The 19,613-nt window shown below is 49.1% G+C and overlaps 1 protein-coding gene across 1 annotated transcript in view; it reads left to right on the top strand.

Annotated features, from left to right (window-relative positions):
* Positions 1–19,613, top strand: part of GRID1 (glutamate ionotropic receptor delta type subunit 1) — a 705,818-nt gene that overhangs the window by 473,638 nt on the left and 212,567 nt on the right. Inside the window, exons 6-8 of the mRNA XM_044239973.1 lie at positions 2,955–3,125; positions 16,482–16,643; positions 18,111–18,230. Coding sequence (XP_044095908.1) covers positions 2,955–3,125; positions 16,482–16,643; positions 18,111–18,230 — 453 coding nt within the window. The remainder of the gene's footprint in view (positions 1–2,954; positions 3,126–16,481; positions 16,644–18,110; positions 18,231–19,613) is intronic.

The following is a 19,613-nucleotide window of genomic DNA, read 5'->3' as shown; positions in this document are numbered from 1 at the left end:
CGCCTGACAGCAGCAAACAAGGAGTGCGTGGATCCCTATGTGTAGCTCTGTGATACTGAAGGGACCCAGGGGGCCAACAGCATAGGAAAGGGTCTGGCACAGAGCTCCTGGAACTGACTTATGATGCAGGGTTGGAATTTTCCAAGGGGAAGGACACATCCCTGGTAGAAGAGGTGACCCTTTTTCATTGCCCCCAAGGGATCTGAGGGAATTGTTTCTGTGGATTCATAGATTCTGATTGCAACTGTTTCTGTACTGGAGGCCAAGGATGGGCCCAGAAGTGCAGGGATCAGGGAGGACTGCACTGGGAGACAGTGTATGTGCTTTAACCCAGAGTGAGTGGATGAGAACTGGGCCACAGGAGACAGGGTGTGTAGAGATCCTCACTAATGCAGCTAATGGGTTGGGTTGAGCTGTGCCAAGTTTGCAAGGAGTTCTGGAAAGGCAGAATGAAGAAAGAACAGCATAGGGACCACAGCGGCTGGGGGCAAAGGCAAAGCCCCCCCCCATACTGTTTAGGTTGTGGCTGCCCTTGGCTCACTATACACTCACTCCAGGTTCTACTGCAGATTGCCGGGAAAGATGATGGCTGTGCTTTCCAGAAAGGTACTGTGCACCCTGTAAGTCAGGCTCCCTACAGAGTTCCAGGGTCCTGCTCTGGATGCAGTGGGGAATGCTTATGCTACTGACCAGCCAGGAAGTTGAGATTGCAGGAAAGGTTTAATCAAAGAGCATCTATAGTGGTTCTGCCATTAGGAGTAAGTGAGAAAAACAAAAGGTTTGTAACCTCCCCATTTCCTCTCCAAGGTGTGTGGGCTCTGGTGAACCCTCTTGTGCATAGTTCAAATTATTTTCTTCCTGACCTCACAGAAATCCTCTCCCATTCCTCTATATTCCTTGTCCAAGGAGAGCTAGCTAGTCCATCCTTGCCCTTTCCCACAGTCCTACTTACTGTTAGATCAGAATGTGGTTTCTCTCACCCCACTGGCCTATGCTCAGGGCAGCTACGAGCAGAGCACAAACATCCTGCTCATCTATGGTCTCTACCTCTGCTCGGGTTCCTGAAGCCTAACTTGTTCTGGGCGCATTCTGGTAGCCCTCAGATGCGAACACTTTGCCCTTTCCCCATCTCTGGTCTGTTGATCACCTTTCCTTCACCAGTCTTTTGTTTGAAATACAAAGTTTAGTGGTTCTAACCCAGATTCACTTTATTTTATTTTTATTTAAAAATTTTTTTTAAGATTACTGCAATTCTGCATCTCTGGGATCTATCTAAAAGGATACAAGTCTTACTGTCTCCCTTTCTCCCGGATCTGCATATGGTTTCAACTGGCCAGTCTTCACGCTCACATCAGGTTCCTAAGACAGTTCCTGGAATAGATATGTTAACAGTTCACCCTTCAACGTGTTGTATTCTGGTGTAAGTGATCTGAAAGCCTGGATCACTGATTTCTAATCTTCTTACCTTCATTTATACCAGTTCATCATCTCAAAGCTAGAATGTATCATCTGCAAGGAGAAAGATTTAAAACCTATTTTAAGACATAAGTTATTCACAGTCAAAATCTTGACTTGCAACCAACCACCAATTTAGCCACGTTTGAGAGACAGTAAACAAGCACTTTTCTGAACTTGACTCCTCCTCCCAAACCCTTGATTTTTGTTAGTTTGTATTTTTTGTCATTGCTGGGTTGCTTCTAGCCTTGAAGCATTTTGGTTACTGTCTTGCCCGTCTAGTCTCTCCCTAAGGCAAGCAGACACAGGCTTTTGTTAAGAAAAACTGATCGGAGCCCCGGGTTTGTACCTAAACCTTTCCAGGGCTTCTCATTGCCCTTGGCCGAGTATGAGGACCCCGCCCCACCACAGCTCTGTGGCTGCCCCTGACCACTCCTCCTTTCTGCCTGGGAAACCATGGGTGGGGGTTGGGGGACATCGGACTTCATGGGCCCTGCTGCCTCTGCTGGAAATCCTATGCCACAGGGTTTCCTGTTGTGTCCCCCCCCCCCCCCACCCAAGCCTTGGTCTTCAGCAGCACTCCCAGCAACTCAGTTCTGCATTGCCCTCCCCCCACATAACACTTCCGGCACTTTGCCTAACAGGTTCATCCTTCAGGTTCAGTGTCAGTGCTAATTCCTCATAGAAGCCTCATCCTGGAAGGAGCTCCCGGTGGTCTGCTGCCTTTGCTGTTTCTCTGCTTGCAAATGCTCAGTGAAAATGGGGTAATAATGGGATTTACCTCACAGAACTCCTGCAGTCGTGAGCACCAAATGAGATAATGTGTGAAGATGTCCACCATGGAAGCACAATGGGTTTCCTTGGCCCCTAGATTTCCTTATGGCGGCACTTGGCATATTTCATGCTATGCAGAGTGGAAACTTCACTAGGTTGGGTTAGGTCTGACTCATTCAAGGTCATCTCCCCAGTGCTTAGTACAGGAACCAACCACATAGGAGATGCTGGGTAGGTTTTATGCAAGGAATGAGTGGGTATATTTTCAAAAATTGAAAGACCTTAAGAAAAAGAAAAGCAAATCTAATTGTTAAAGAATTAAGGGAAACTTGATTACATTTTGGCCAAAACTGGGTTTGTTTCTCTCAGGTAGATGATGACCCCCAATAGGAAATGTAGCTTTGACTTCCAGCAGCTGCCTACTATGACATTCGGCAGGATGGATTCTTCAGAACTTGACCCCACGGAAGCCAAGGCATGATGGTTTGGTGGCCAGATATCTTTTTCTGGCCTGCAGGAAAGCTGTTGAATAATCCTATTTGCATTTTAGGGTTAGCGAGTGTTATTTATAAATAACCAACTAATGAACTGTGTGACGTGGGCCTAAGCCCTTGACCCCTTCAGCACCAGCTGCTGGGGAGGTTGGCCATCGATACCTCCCGAGGGGCCTTTTGCAGACACGGTTGGTGAGTCCATGGTGAGCCTGAGTCTGTTTGTCTTCCTAGGAAATCAGCGACCCGGAGATCCTGGATCTGGTGCACAGCGCCCTTGGCCGGATGACCGTGGTCCGTCAGATTTTCCCATCTGCAAAGGACAACCAGAAATGCATGAGGAACAACCACCGCATCTCCTCCCTGCTCTGTGACCCCCAGGAAGGCTACCTCCAGATGCTGCAGGTCAGTGCTTCCCTCCCCAGCTCCCTCCAGAAGGGGGTCTCACCCGTGCCCTTGGCCTGCTATAAGGCTAGGGGCAAAGGTAGGCCTCAGCTTCAGCTGAGCACTGTTTCCCACCGACTTTAATTGCTAGAACCCTGTCATTTGTTGAAATTGAAACCAGTCGACTGGGCAGTGCCTCTGAGCAGCATTAGCAGGCAATTATGCCTGTTGTCAGCAGACAGGGCCTATTAGCTCACTGGGTGTCTCTTGTATTTAAAAGTTACATGTTCAGGGATGAAAGCGATCACTGTGTCTTAGGCTTCTTTGTAGGTGATGGGTTCGCTTGGCGGGATTGGGGATGGGGAGTCATCGTTTGAGTCTGTTTTAGGGTCTTCCCTGTGAGAAGTCAATAATACAGATATAGGTCCTGTGAATCAACTAGAGACTATCCCAGCTCATCTGCTGAGGGCTAGTGTTTAGGTCAACCATGACACTGCTGGAGTCCCAGCTGAAGAGGGAGAGGCAAAAGGTAGGACCTTGACTTGCCTCGGTGTTGCATTCCTTCCAAGGCAACACGTTGAGTGTTTCTGGACAGTGCTTCTGCCACACCTTGTACCATACATGTAATCAGCGTTAGCTTCTCCTGGGGTCAGGGAGGAAAATATTAGGTTGTGTACCTATTGGAAGAGGTGGTTTTCTCTCTGGGTGTTTGGGAATAACAATGAAGCATGGTGAAGACTGTCCTCTGGCAGCCAGGAATTCACTTCTTCGTTAAGAATGTTGTGTGTAAGAGGGGTGCCTGGGTGGCTCAGTGGGTTAAAGCCTCTGCCTTCGGCTCAGGTCATGATCCCAGGGTCCTGGGATCGAGCCCCGCATCGGGCTCTCTGCTCAGCGAGGAGCCTGTTCCCCCCCCCCCCATCTCTCTCTCTCTGGCTGCTTCTCTGCATACTTGTGATCTCAGCCTGTCAAATAAATAAATAAATCTTTAAAAAAAAAAAAAAAAAAGAATGTTGTATGTAAGAAAACTTTCATATGGGGGCACCTGGGTAGCTCAGTCGGTAAAGTGTCCAGCTCTTGGTCGGCTCACATCCTGATCGTGTGGTTGTGTAAGTGAGCTGCATGTTGGGCTCTGTGCTCAGTGCAGAGTCTACTTTAGACGCTTTCTCCCTCTCCCTCACACTCATGCTCTCTCTCAAATAAGTAAATAAATACAAACTTAAAGGAAACTTTCATCCGATGCTGGTGGCTGACCCATAACAGAAGGAAATTTCTCCCAACTGGGTTTGCAACGGTTGCCCAGAAATTTGTGCATGTGATATGCTTGCATTCAGTGTTTGAAAATAATTGTGCCTCCTCTACCCAGCCAGGCTTGAGGAGTAGAAATCAGGGTTCAGGACAGACATGCTGTGTCTGCTGCCTGAGCATCTGTTCTGTCCCAGACATTTTGGTATTCCCTTACCAGGGGGCACACATTTTGGGGAGGTTAGAATCTCTGGAGTGGACTGGGTCCTGTGGAATCTACCAAAGCATCCAATCCATACTGTAATCTTTTATTTAGGGAGGAGGGAAGGAAACGTGACCCAACAGATGGTAAACACTAGAAATATATTTTTGGTTGATGAGGAAACATAGCCGACACAGATTTTATCTGGAGTAATTCCCACTACTCTCATATACACTGTTCCAGGAAGCCCCCACAATGTCTGAGGGCTTTCTAAGGTGGTGAAGGATCAGCCAAGGGAGTGGACAAAGGCCCCTGCAGGGCCTGTGGACTCAAGAACCCTGGGCATATGGGCCAGGGGTGGAATGTGCTTCATACAAGATTTTATATTTTTGGATGTTGCTGGCCTGCTCTACCTTCCTCCTTTCTAGAGCTTAGAAGAAGAAGTAGGACCAAATAAGTCCCTGTCTCTGTGCCTCTGTTTACCACCCCTACTGATTCGGTGGATAGGGGTAGGGTGAGACGATGCAGCTCAGACACTGTGTGCCCAACACTGTGTCCTCACCTGGGGCAGGAGGGTGAGGGGATTCTGTCATTCTCTGTGTAGCCAGATCCTGGGAGGGTCTTACTCACAGGATGTTCTCCCCAAGCTTTCAACCCTTGAAGGTCTCCATCCCTCTCCAGCCTTGCCCCCACTCCACCCCTTTGCCCCATCAGTTTTTCCGGTTCTTGCCTGGTCACACTGCACTCCTTCTCTTTGAGGAGCCAGGAGGGGCCCCTTGCAGGACACAGGTCTATGCGGCATGCACTGTGGGCAGCACGAGAAGAGGAGTACTTCTCATCAAGGCCTCTGATCACCTGTCATATTATGGACTAAATGGGGCTATTGGGCTCTTTGGTGGCACATCAGACACACTAGATGCAAAGAATGCATCCTGGAGGACAGGAGAGCAGAGGAGATTGGTAGGACAGATGAGACATCTGGTGGAAGGTCTACTAAAATGACCCATAGCCGTTAAGAGGGTAAACAGAGGCACAGCTCTGAAGTATGTGGCTCGTTATCATCAAATGTGGTAAAGGATGGGACGCCTGGGTGTCTCAGTTGGTTAAGCCGCTGCCTTCGGCTCGGGTCATGATCCCAGCGTCCTGGGATCGAGTCCCACATCGGGCTCCTTGCTGTGCAGGGAGTCTGCTTCTCCCTCTGCCTCTGCTGCCACTCTACCTACCTGTGCTCACTCTCTCTCTCTGGCAAATAAATAAATAAAATCTTTTTTTAAAAAATGTGGTAAAGGCAATATCAGACCTAGAACCCTGACCATCCTGTCTGCCTTTGTCTGTTCCTGCTGACACCCAGACCCTACATCAAGAGCAGGATGGAAGAGGCACATCACAGAGATCTTGTGGCAGGGGAGTAGTCGGAGCAGTGGCAACAGTCACAATAGTAGTAGTAGGAGTGCAGTAACAGTACTACTAGTAGCAACAGTAGTCAGTAGTGATGGTAGTAGCAGCAGCAGCAGTTTTAATAGTAGCGACAGTAGTAATAGTAGCAGTAGTAACACTAGCAGCAGTAACAGTACAGTAACAGAACTCGTAGTAATAGTAGTAGCAGTGCAGTAACAGTACGGTTAGTAGTAGTAGTAGCAGTGCAATAATAGTACGAGTAGTAGCAGCAGTAGTAACAGTAGTAGCAGCTGTGACAGCAGTAACAGTGGCAGTAATAGTGATACAGCAGCAGTAGCAGTAACACTCTGTAGTAACAGTGCTAATAGTAATAGCAGCAGCAACGATAGCATTAATAGTAGTAGCAGTACAGTAACAGTGCTACCAGTAGTAGCAGAAGTAGTAGTAGCAGTGTCAGTGCAGTAATAGTACTAGTACTAACAGTAGTAGCAGGAGCAGCAGGAGCACAAGAGCTACATCCCCTCGGTTCAAATCTCAGTAACTCTAGGTACTAATGAATTATTTCATTATTATTATTTATTTGTCATTTTGTGCCTCAGTTTCCTGTTCTGTAAACTGGAAGGAAAATGTCTATCCCTCAGGGACATCATGAAAATTAAATGAGGGAGCATACAGGAAGCATCTAGAATAAGACTGAGCTATTAACTGTGTCACTGTAGAGGAGGTGGTCAAAGGTATTCAGTGTCTGCCGAAAGGCTAACCATGGCCTCATTTTTTTTTTTCTTTTTGTAAGGTATAGTCCACTTGTCTTTCTGAGCAAGCTCTTTAAACGCATCACAGCGGGTGGGAGAGCAGTTCCCATCGGTCTAGCCCCGTCTTGCGTCTCGGGCTTCATGTGCCACTTACTGTCCACACCATTCCCGCAGGCGCTCCATCAGAGCTGCCTTGTGAGGCCATGTCCGGGAGACCCACTCAGCCCTCCCAACAAGACCCTGCTTGTTGTAGACCCTCCATAAGGACTGATGGGCTAGATCTGTTAATGATGCAGATCTTAACTCAAGTTAAACTGTTTCCAGGAGTCTTCTTATATATCTATAAATAAAGCACTTTATTAAAGGAATCTGTCTCTATTTGTTGCCTGTGCCTTGAGTGGGGGTGTGATGAGAGGGAAATGCGGATTTACTTCCTCATCCAGCCCAACTCCCAGATTCATCTCATTTACAAGCCACTCTCTCTGAGTTTCCTTAGTAGCTATTACCACTTCTTTATTTCTTAATGACAGTATAGAAAACAAACTAATTTCTACTAGCCTCTAGCTGTGAGATTTATTGAGAAGACTCTAACATGTTTAGAACAATGAACTCAAGAAAAAATAAAACATTTATGTCATGGATTATTAACTTTGTCTTGATGGAATTAATGCAAATCCTTTTGGAAGTGGAGTTCTCAAGTCCATCTTTTTGTTCTTCCCCCAGACGGCTGCTAATCTTAGGACAATAACTCAGGTCCTGAGGACCGTCATGAATGGGAAGTTTTTACCAGATCGTCTATCTCTTGGCTCCTCCACTGAGCTGGGCTCAGAAACCCTATTTTCTTCTATTAGGCCTGTGGTCAGGGTTTCCTGTGCTCCAGACCCAAAGCCAGCCCTCTTATAGCAAATCAATTTGGTTCCTATTTAGTAAAAAGAAAGACTCTTGGAGGAAAAATACCTAAGTAAGTGACTTCTCGGAGCTCCAAAAAGCATTATATTTGCCTGTGTGCTCTTGTCTACTTTCCTCTACAAAGCACTGTCTCATTTGGGTATTTCTCATTCTTATTTTCCTGACAAGTTAGTTTAGGGCCTGTCTGAGTCGGCCAGTAATAAAAGTGATAACTAGTCTCCAAGAACCTTGAGACTTTGCTAAGATTTCATAGACATCCTTGCTCAGAGGAGAATCCAGAAAGTACTCCGTCTTCAGAACGTGCCGTCTGGTGACTTCTGGGCTGCAATGGAACTAACAGACATATTGTCACATTGTGACCCCGTTTATATTCAAATGGGTTTTCAAAGGGGAACAGGCACCGGGATAGGAGCTGTGTTGTCTGGTCTGCATGGAGCCTGATTCTTGATTAAGTTATGGGGGCTGGGCGCCTGGGTGGCTCAGTGGGTTAAGCCGCTGCCTTCGGCTCAGGTCATGATCTCAGGGTCCTGGGATCGAGGCCCGTATCGGGCTCTCTGCTCAGCAGGAAGCCTGCTTCTCTCTCTCTGCCTGCCTCTCCATCTACTTGTGATTTCTCTCTGTCAAATAAATAAATAAAATCTTAAAAAAAAAAAAAAGTTATGGGGGCTAATGCGGTATTATTATAAATGCCCCCTCAGGTTGGAATTGCTCCTCTTAGTACATTTTTAAAGTGTCCAGTGACTTGATAGATGGATTCACTCTTCTCTTGCTGAGTCTGTGAAAATATTTCAAAACTCCCCCTCCCCATCTGTCCCTATTTCTGTAGGGCTTTCTGGATTATTCTCTGGCTACAAGTTGTTTGCCAGTCTCCCAGTAGAAGCCTTTCCTCTGGAGTGACAGTGAGTTACCCCACACCGTAGCTACCTTGGACTTCATGTCACTTTCAGCGCTTTCCATTTTTCACCCTAAACCCTCAGAGGGAAGATAGAGCAACCGTCGGTCAGGAGGCCTGTTGAGCACACGGTGAAGTGTGATCCTCACTGCCGTTGTCAGAGACAGTCACACAGATGGTCTCTCTGGCTGCAGCCAGCTGCTGTCCTGGCCACACATGGCCACCTGCGCATCTGGAGCCCAGAGAGCATCAGGTGTGGACCAATGCCTCTCCCTACGCTGCCATCCCTTGGGCTTGGGTGGTGAGCAGAGCTCCCCATCCCCTTTGCCCTCTGCCCCATCTCCTTCTGCTCCCTCCTCAGACCGGGCTGTGGTGGCCTCTCTCAGGATGGGCGGGCTGGCAGCAGTTGGCCAGAAAGACCTTGCCTGGGGATGGGTTTCTCAAGCTGTGACATCTGCGCATCAGCTTGTCCTCCCAGCAGGACCCTCTGCTGGCTGCTTGTCTGACTTTGCTGGATGACCAGAGCCTGTTTGAGGATCTGGTCAGACGTTAGTTCCTGCTGTTTGCCCCTGTGAGGTCTCCCTGAACAGTCCCCTTGGCTTGATTAATGATAGAGGGAAGAGAAAACTGGGCTCCATAGCAGCCTGGAGGAAATGCAGACTTTCTTAATGAAAACATCTCTGAGGTTTCTCTCTCTGGCGTGGGGGCGGATAATGGTCTGGTGTCAAGTTGGACCTGGCTTGTGTGGCTGTGACCCTGGCCTGCCATTCGTCTTCCTTTGCCTTCAAGCATGATTCTTCCCTTGATAATGTGAAGGCGCCACAATTCCCTGGGCCCTGGCGTGTAATGGAGACAAGGCTGGAGCACCCTCACATTTGCTACAGGGAAATGTCTCCCAAGAGCTGGCTATACAGTGGGGCCATTGTCCCTCAGGGGCCTCTCCCTTCCAGTCTGAGGGCGGTGGGCACAGGTCTCCACCTGCTGGGGTCCTGATGGGATCAGGAGAGGATAGCTCTCCTAAAGAGCTTAGCGTATTTCCCAGGGTGGGGGGGATTGCTGGGGAAGCTTATATTTTCATTTCTCCTAGCCCTAATCCCGCTTCTGGGGACTCAGGTAAGTAAACAGATCATCCGGGCTTCAGAGGGGATGGCCTGCACCTCACTCAGTGCTGACCCAGATGCAAAATCAGTGCCTTTCTTGGCTTCATGTACAAACCCAAGTCTCAAAGATGCTGTCATGTATGGTAGGGGCCAGGGTGGGGCATTGGCATTGTAGTGGCACAGATAGCCTGTGAGGTCCTAAGTCCCCTCCTGCTGGGGAATGTTCCCTGCTTGTCCCCTCCCCCTCAGGCTCTATCCTCTCTTTCCTGCTGGCCTTCCTATCTATTCTCTATTTTCTCTCTCTGGGTCTTGACTCCAAAGTAAATTCTCATTTTTTCATGAAGATCAACTTAACAGTATTACTGGTAGCCTTCGTTCCTGCTGACGCAGGTAGTTTCCTAAATAAAATATAGTTACTGATGTAGTGTGGATTCTGGTGCTAACTCTTAAAAAAATGAAATCTGTTTTTCCATCTTGAGTCCTCGGTTGGCTTCATGCGATTGGTCTTTGGTTATCCAGCAGCCAGGAGGGTCTACCTGGGTATCTCAAGAACTTGCAGGCCCTAGTCAAGAGCTTCTGGCCAATTTCTGTCCTCTACCTCCCAGACATGTGTCCTCACCTTTCCCATTTTTCTCCTGAGGACCCACTTCTTGCATAGGTTACTACTGGCTTTGGAAATGCAAGCCTTGCCATGATCCCCGCCCCCGCCTGCTCCCCAGTCTCCTGGAAATGCCCAGATTGTAACTGGAGATGGACACTTCCCTATGGAACATATCATTCCATGGAACATATCCCCTTTTCCCAGCTTGGCCTCTATTCTCTGTCAGTCATATTCTAGGAAGCATTCTCTTTGCAAATACCTTGATATGTCTTTACCTTAGTGTTTTTTTTTTTTTCTAAGAACAGACTTAAATCCATTCATTTAGCATTCACTAATTCTACAAACACTCCTTATGCACTCATTATGCTCTGTCTTAATTCCCACAAACTCTAAATAAATGGGGAAATTTCATCTTTCTTCCGCAGCATGTATAGATTAGAACAAAATGGCATATACAGAAACTCAGGGGCCCAGGAAAGCAGGGGCCGAGTTCAGTGTCTGAGGGGAGGGGTGGGAGGTGAGAGGTGTTGGAGGTGTTGGAGTTCAGTCAGGGCAGAGGGTAGCTGCCAGGGTACTGAGGAGGAGGGGGCATGAGGGAGTGGGCTGGGAGACAAGGTAAGCAGTGGTTGCTGTTTCCCTAGGGAGAAATGAGGGCATCTGGACCATGCTGTGGTTGTGGGAAGTCACCCCATAGAGGGGACATAAGGAAGCTTCCTTGGGATTGAAGCCCCTAAGTCTGGTCAGGAGCAGGTAATGGGTAACAGGTGACAGAGTATAGAACAAGGTGGTTCCCACAGGGCTAGGCTGTAGCTGCCCCTGTTCTAGGCATACTTGCCTGCCTCCACTTTTCTCCTGCCCACCTGGGTGGTCCCATGGCAGGGTGGGCTGCAGACGGCTCCTGTGGCTGAGCCAGCCCTGCAGTGCCAATGTCAGACCTTCCCCTGCAATGGGCCAACCCACCCCCCTTTCAGGAACCTGAGTCAGGGCATTGTGAGGCCCTCACTCTGGGCATTCCTATGTTGGTACCTTTTTATGCAACTCCCTCAGGGTAGAGAAGTAGCCTTTTCCATACAGGCATTTCTGCATCACTTCAGCCCGTGCAGCCCCAGAAGGCCCAGCTCAGGCCTGGGGACTGTGGCAGCTGTACTTCGCTGCTGGAGAAGGAGGAGACCAGGGATACGGGTCCAGGCAAGCTGCTTTCAGGCTGAGCTGGGCACAAAATCTCAAGGGGATCCTCGCTCAGACTTCCCAGTCACCAGCTGCAAAATCCAGATATGACTCTTGCTCGCCCTTAAGCAGCTTTCAGACCAATGGGCCCTGGGGGAGAGGGCAAATGGTGTTGGCAGAACAAGTTCGGTTTCCCAGTAGTCCTGAGGCTTCAGTGTACCAGACCTGTGCTAAGCTCAGAGACAGGGACATGCTGGAGGAGCTCTCAGACCATCCACATCAAAGTCAGGAACCTGTGTAGATCCTTCATTCCCCCTTCCATTTCTTCCATAAATAAAGCTGCCCCCTGAGAGCATGGCACACGGGTGTACTAGTGTCTGCATTTCTCGGGGAAGTAAGTTCAGGTCACCCCCACTGCACCTCTCCGGGGTCATTGATCATATTGGATTTGATTGTCCTTGAGATGAATCTGGAGCATTAAATGGCTTGTTTAACGTGACTTTGTCAGTGAGTGGAAGATTCAGGTCACCCGTTCAGTAAGCATGTACTGAGCACTTGCTAGGTCCATGCACTGGAGGAATGAATGGCAATGAGCAACGCTGGCCCAGGCTGGGATGAATCCAAAGCTCTTGCTCTTCCTACCAGGTCACCTGGCTAGGCTGCACACAGAGTTGAGTCAGAGTCGTACGGTGTGACATTGAAAAAAAAAAAAAAAAAGATTTTAGAAAGAGGAATCGGGCATGTATCTCTCAGGTGGGGAAATGAATTAGCTGGCCTCCGTTCCAGCTCTGTCCCCACTTAGAGCAAAGGCCATAGGCTCCAGCCTCAGGCCCCTTGCCTGGCTCTGGCTCTTGACTTTTCTCCCTCTGGCATCTTTGACCTGGTTCCAGGCCTTTTGCTTTGCATCCAGGTCTTTCCTCTGCCATGCCCTTGGCCTCAAACTTCAGTCTGTCTTCTGCTTCTCATGCTACTTTCACCTGAAAAAAAAAAAATTTTTTTTTCGGTTTTGCTTCCTTGTCACTTTTGTGCTGTAATGTCCCTAAGCCAGCCAGAGGGGATGAGGGTTTATATAATGACAGTCCCTGCTCTGCTTGTCTGTCTTCTGTGAAAGAGCTCTGTGCTGTACCTTAACTGAGAAGAGAGGGAAAGAGTCCTTCAAACCAGGAACCTTTTCTCTGCTCCTGTGGCTTGGAGCTCGGCTTGGGCTATTAACCCCTTGAGCCCAACCATGAGTGAGTGTTCATGTAGCGGGGAGTCTCTCTCCTTCCAGACCACTTTTCTTGGTTCGGCGCCCATCCTGACCATCCCCTGACACTTGGTCTCCACCCACCTCCCCTGAGAAAAGGCTTGCTTTATGTCTGTCCTGACCCAGATGAAGCCCCAAGCAGAGGCTGCCTTTCTACTATCTGCTCTTGATCTTTCCCCCAAAGGTCCCGTCTCCAGTCTGCAGACAGCCGGACTGTAAGGGTAGTGCCCTCCCTTGGTGTCCCCACCAGTGAAACTGGCAAATCACCTAATTGGGAGGATGCTGAGGTAGGACAGGAGAGACAGGGCCACGGGTCAACACAGGGTGTTAGTGTCTGCCTACAGTAGGAAGGAGTACTGACATAGCATCTAACCAGGAGAAGGGACAGGAGTAAGAGGATGTGGAGCTCCAAGTGGGGATCAAGAAGACATTCTGAGTAGGCTGTAGATGAGAAGCAAGTTGTGTTTGAACAAAGGGAGTTCTCTCCCAAGTCAAAGTGGAGGTGGCCAGTCTCTTCTTCCTCTTGTTCTCTCTTTTTGGGGACCAAGATCAGTGTGTATCCTCTTAGCAAGACATATATCCTCCATTCGCCCATCTATCTGTCCCTCCATCCATCTCCCCCTCCATCCTTCCATCCACCTGTCCCTCCTCACTCCCACCTACCCATCCCCCAATCCATCCATCCATTTATCCCTCCATCCATCCACCCATCAAGTATGCATTAAGCACCAACCATATTCCAACCATATGGTTGGTGCTGGATGCTGTGGTTAGAGATGGTAAGAAAAGTTTTATACATACACACACATACACACACACACACATAAAAGTTTCATATACAAGAGTTATTTACAAGTTATATATGAATATGTACACATTTATCGATATATGCATGTACGTATGTATATGTGTATATATATGTATACATGCATATATGTATATATGTATATGTTATATCTATTACATACATGTACATATTTCCAGATATATCTATGTGGAAAGAGCATTGCTGAAGCCTTTAAACTGAAAGCTTGTTCCTTTGACCTGAAATGCGGTCACCCTTCCCAGCAGACATACTTGTGGGAGGACCGAGGGCTTCCTCTGGCCTTTCTGAGTCACATCCTGTTTTTGCCTCTTCATTGCCAGCCTCTCTGCATTTATACTCTCGTTAAGTACCTTAATTCATTGTGAACAGAAGTGCTGGAGGTAAAAAGGGATATTCCGTTGGGTGCTGGTCTGGGCCATGGCTGGGGCGGTGCTGTCCCGAGTGGTGTGTGCATGTGCACGAGACGGAATGTGGGTCAAAGAGTGTCAGCTGCTTGAATGCCGTCAGCTAGGAGTGGGTGGCTGGGAATCCCATGAATGTCTTGAGAAGAGAAATCTTCACATTATGAAGGACTCTCCACTTTGAATTATTCTTTTAGAAAAAAATAAAATAAACCAAGCTAACTCTAAGTGGCTGACATTGTCCTATAACAACGTCTCATTATGAGTTTGTATTCCAGAAGGGAGGTGGACTTGTCAGCAATTATTCTGCAGTGGTAGGAGCTCCTGAGAGGCGGGATCTGACAAGCACAGAGAGTGGGTTAGTCTTTCTCATAGAGCAAATGTGCCCCCAGGGCTCGAGGGCTAGGAGACCCAGTTCAGGGATTCCCTGTAGGACAGGAGGTGGGTTCTTGGTGATGGGAATGACTGCTTTCTGCTGTCAGGCAAGCCCCTGTATACCACAGGGCTCTGGAACAGGACACTGGCCACTGACATGCCTGCTTCCCCTAGGCCTGAGGCCTTAGCTAAGTTGGCAGTGTCCACGTCATCTAGGCACACTCCCGCCACATTTGAAACATCGCCTGTCCATTCCCCACCCTCTTCTTCCACAGACCTTCGTGGCCCACATCCCTGTGACCACTTTAAGGATGCAGGTTGCATGTGCTTAAGACAGGGATCTGCAGGCAAGGCCAGGACACGTGAATACCCGCAGAAGTGGTCAGCTCTGCTTGACGTGCGGTGGTGGGAATGCCCCAGGCAGTTAGCGTGAGTTGCTAGACAGTCACGATGGAGCAGATGGTTTGAGGTCCTGCACTATGTCAGTTGCAGGGGGCAGTCCATGCTACCCCAGCTCTTATCTGGGGCTCTGCTTTGGGGGCACCCAGCCCAAGACACGTGAGGCAAGAAATTGCAGGTGGAGAACAAGGTGTGTACTGGGAGTGTGAGGGCCAGCCTGGGGAGTGGTGAGAGGTATGGCTGGGTGACAGTAGGGGTTCTTCCTGCAGACCAAGGATCTTATTTGATTCTCCTGGGAGTCCTGTGAGGTTGACACATTCTCCTATTTATATCCAGTGATTTTGTTTTCCTGAAATATTTTTAGCAGAAATCTTGCTGCTTAGGTGTGCAGAGACTCATCCCCTTGACCCACTTCGGCTGTTGGTTGTTTGTGCAACCAGGAAGGACCACACACCTGAACAGGGGCGGACATCCCCTCCTCCCTACCCCCGCCCCTTACACTCTCCTCCCTTTGTGCTCCATGACCTCCCCTTGGAGGAGTGGGCTGACGAGAAGTACCAGGCTGCCTTCCTTCCTGCAGAGGGCTCTGGAGGGGCCCCTGAGACGGTGGGTGCTGGTGTTCAGGCTCAGGCACATCAGAGTGTTGAGTTGCTATTAGGACGGTGAGCCAGATCTCTCCCATCCTTGGATACCAGCATGATGCTGATGTTCTCCTCACTATTGTCCCAGTGTCTCCCCAACACTCGTGCTCTTGGGAGTTCTGAGGTGTCTTCTGTGAGCCATCTCTCTATAGTGGATGGCTCAGTAGGAGGTATTTTCATATGTGCACAGTTGCGATCCCCAAGTGTATCCCCGGCTGGCAGTGATGTCCCTGCAGGGCAGGCTCTGTGGGCTCAGAATCTCCATTACCATAAGCTGCCAGTGTCACTCAGGCCACTCTTTACCCATCTGGGGACCAGAGCTATCTTTCCAAGACAAAGATCTAACTTCTGGGCACAGATTCACCAATGGCGTCCTTCTATCAAAGTCACCTGTGTTGTTACTCTATAGCATGACCCGCAAGGCTCAACATGGCTAGATCCCTGATCCCTGCCTCCCTCTTGATCCCACTTCCTCTCTGTGCTACACCTGGATGCAGACATTTGGTATTGGATTCAGTCCCTCTAACCCAGGGCTTGGCCACTTGTGGTCCCTGGGCTGGATCTAGTTCACTGCCAATTTTTTAAAATCTAATTTTATCTAAGTCTTTATTTTTTAATAAAGATTTATTGGCACATCCCTTGTTTATGTGTTGTCTATGGCTGCTATAACAGCAAAATTGAGCCCCGTGTAAGAGACTGGAAGGTCCATAAAGCCTAAAATTTTTCACAGATACATTTTTCATAGCCTAAAATATTTCATAGATAGTGCTGCTAGATCCTGCCCTACCTGACCCTGCTCCTTTGTACCTTCGTGCCTTGGCCTAATGCTGCCTCTCTGTAATGCTCCCCATCCTTTATCCTATGAATCCTTTGAGACCAAGCTTTCTGCCCATCCTTCCCCTATCCTGTGTTATCCGAGCAGGACGTCCCCTTGCATTCTTGCACAAAGCGCCTGTATAAGTCTCAACCATGGTGCTGATCGTGCTGGTTCTCCTAGTGTTGTACAGATCCACTGCCCACTCTAGTTCCCGAAGCAGAGCTAGCTCTTATTCTACTTAGGACTCCATTGCCCGGTCTGGTTTTTGAATGAAGCTAGGAGACTGTGATCTACATACTGGGCACTGCTTATTAGTGTTGGCCCCCTGGATCACCCAGACCCTCTGCTGGTTTCTCCCATTTCTGAAAATGCATCAGTGGAAAGTGTTTCACTGCCTTTGTGTTTGCAGATCTCCAACCTCTACCTGTATGACAGCGTCCTGATGTTGGCAAATGCCTTCCACCGGAAGCTGGAGGACCGGAAGTGGCACAGCATGGCAAGCCTGAATTGTATACGCAAGTCCACCAAGCCATGGAATGGAGGAAGGTCCATGCTGGACACAATAAAAAAGGTGTGTGTAAGGGGACACCCACTGGACGAAGGCTGAAGACAGACCCTTCCTTGTGCATAGACACTCCCCCACCCCCTTGAGCAAGTGCTTTGAAGCTTAGCTTTTTGCGTGGTTGCTCCTGCGGGCCCCTCCCAGGCCTCTCTTCGTGCCACTCTTCCTTTCCCAGCATTAAATGCTGGTGAACTGGGCTTCATGGATATATTATTATTATTATTATTATTATTTGTGTTTTTCTACAAGGAGATTGGACTTAGAGAGGTTAAGTAACTTGTCTGAGGTCACAAGTAAGCAAACAACGGAGGCAACTGCCCAGCTTATGTGTGCCAGATGGCCACTGTTCCTAAGAGAGGCTGTCTCAGTCAGCAGTGTGTGTGCTGATCGCCAAGACCTTGTGTGTGTGTTTGTGTGCATGCACGTGCACATACACAACTGTGTGTGTGCACATGTGTTCTGTGTTGATGATGTATTGTACACACTGAGGCACGACACCAAGTTGGAGGGCTGGATTTGGAGTGAATTGGGTAATCACAGACTTGTTACAGTGAGTTGGCTTCCTGAGGCTTCAGAAGAGCATTTAGGGAAATCTACGGTGCTAGGAGTTGTAGGCACAGTAAATGGTGCTTGGTGGCATTAGCACTGAGCATATTCTGTGTTGGTTGAATTTACTGCAGCCTGAGCCAGAGCTGGGTTGCCTCTCTGGCCAGCTCAGGCTCTGGGACTCCCCTGGCTCACAGTGTATGGGAGATCAAGGCTGGATGACACCCCCACCCTAGGCTTGAAGAGAGAGGGAACTCGCCACAGCCTCCCTCAGCCTCTCTGCCACCTGCTCCTGCAGAGCCCAGTGCATGGCCAGAGAGAAGGGCAGGACTTCCACACCCACGATGTCCCATCTGTGCTGGACACCGTGATTCATACACATTGCATCCTTCAAACCTTGCAGGCTCTGTGATGCAGAACTTATTAACTCTAGGCTGGAGATGATGGGAGATGGCTTGCCCAAGGTGGCACAGGCAGCAAAGCCAGGACTTGAGCTATTATTGGCTTGCAGGGCACAGGCTTGCTGCCCTGTAACTTACTGCTGTGTGTCTGATATGGCTCCGGTGACCTTTGCCCCCCCCCCTTTGGCTCAGGCTAAGGTGAATCCTGGTGCAGATTGCAAGGGAAGACTAAGATCTAGGAGGGTGGAAACAAAGCTGTCATTCTTTGATCTCATGGCTAGCATGATACGTGGGAAGGAGCAAGTGCTTTTATCATATTGCCAGGATGAATATCAAGTGCAAGCCGTCTGGGAAGCGTTGATGTTACTCTGGGGCTGTAGGATTGCTAGCAGCCTTGTCCTCATTGCAGCCGTCCAGTGCTTCCTCAAGACCTTGATCATCCCATTCATAGGGACTACCTTTTTCTCCTCCTTTGTCATTGGGATTCCATCCTATATTTTCCTCAATGAGCTTTCCTTCTCTTCTGCAGGGCCACATCACTGGTCTCACAGGGGTGATGGAGTTTCGGGAGGACAGTTCGAATCCCTACGTCCAGTTTGAAATCCTCGGCACAACCTACAGTGAGACCTTTGGCAAAGACATGCGTAAGGTAAGTCTTAGGACCCCCACCTGCCTCTTTTCCTGCAGTGGTGCCCCTGGCTCTGTGTTATGAGCAGGTGTTAACCACCACCAATGTCCCCTCTTCCTGTCTCTCTCTGACAATGCTGCCCTTTATGTTGGTGTTTATGGGGCACAGTGTGGAGAAGGCTCAGAGAGTATTTCAATCAGGAAGTTCTACTGATTCAGTTTCTGAGTATAGCAGGGTCCCTGGCACCACCTGGTCCTGCTGCTTGGCCCTGGGCAGCCAACCAAGCAGGCCTAGGCTGAGGCTGGAAGGGGTGTAGTGTTTTCCCAGAGTGGCTGAGATCAGCCCAGCTGTGGGGCAGGTGTAACTGTGGCTGAGGCAGGAGTCTGAGGTTACAGCCAGTGTCCCCTAGTTCTAAGAGTGAGACAAAGCCATGAACAGAAAAATGAACCACAAGGAGGGTGAGAAGCAGGGAAGGGTGGAGCCCAGTTCAGGGGAGAAGGGAGAAGTAGGTAGACAAGCTACATAGCTCAGGGTGGGTTTTGGCTGTTTTATTTGGTGCTCATGAGAGTGGCAGACCTGGGGTCTCTTTCCAGTAATACTTTGCCTTTTCCTCTCTCTTCCTATGAAGGATTTTCAGGACTAAAGACTTGGGGGTGGAGGAGGCAGACTTTGCCCAGAGTTGGAACCCTCAAAGTTAAAGGGAGGCTTGTGAAGTCAAGACTATTAGGTATTGGGACCGGGAGGTCAATGTAGCAAGCAAAGTATTGGAACAGTTATCCAAGAACCCCAGATGTGGTCACTTAGAGCCTGTGTGGAATGGATGATGGGGTTGCAAGGCTCGGCCACGCAGCTGGCTTAGATGCATTCCCAGGAATGGCCCACACAGAAGGCGCATGTGTTTGTTGGGCCATTAACTGATTCCCATACACTCAGGCATGGGATCATATTATCACACACAGACACACTCACACACATGCATTTCTATACAATTTAAAGGAGGGCATCTCTACTAATCAGTGCCCAAAAGAAGAAGGACATAGTGAACTCTTACTGGGGCAGGATAAACCTTTAACAAAGAGGCCTCTAGCCTGGCTTTGGGCATTGGTTGGGCAGTGGAGAGGCAGGAAATGCTAACACGCTCTTGAGAGATTGCGAATCTGGGTGACGGCCTTCTTTGGCTGTACTCCTTGAGGAGCAGGTAGAAGGATGCATGTGTGGAGTGGCCGAGGGTATGAGGGCTGGAGAATGTGCTGGGGGTGGTCATTGGTTATCACATGGGAAGAGGACCAGTTTCCCACAGAGGGACTGGGATGGCCGGGGGTCCATGTGGGATGTGGGAGTTGGGGAGCTTCAGCTCATCTTAGGACAGAAGGTGGAGTCACTGGTTGGTCCTATAAATAATGG

This window comes from Neovison vison, chromosome 2 (genome assembly GCF_020171115.1).
Source record: "Neovison vison isolate M4711 chromosome 2, ASM_NN_V1, whole genome shotgun sequence".
NCBI classification, from domain to species: Eukaryota; Metazoa; Chordata; class Mammalia; order Carnivora; family Mustelidae; genus Neogale; species Neogale vison.
Note: the sequence above shows the minus strand (reverse complement) of the source record. Positions and strands in the feature narration are given on the sequence as shown.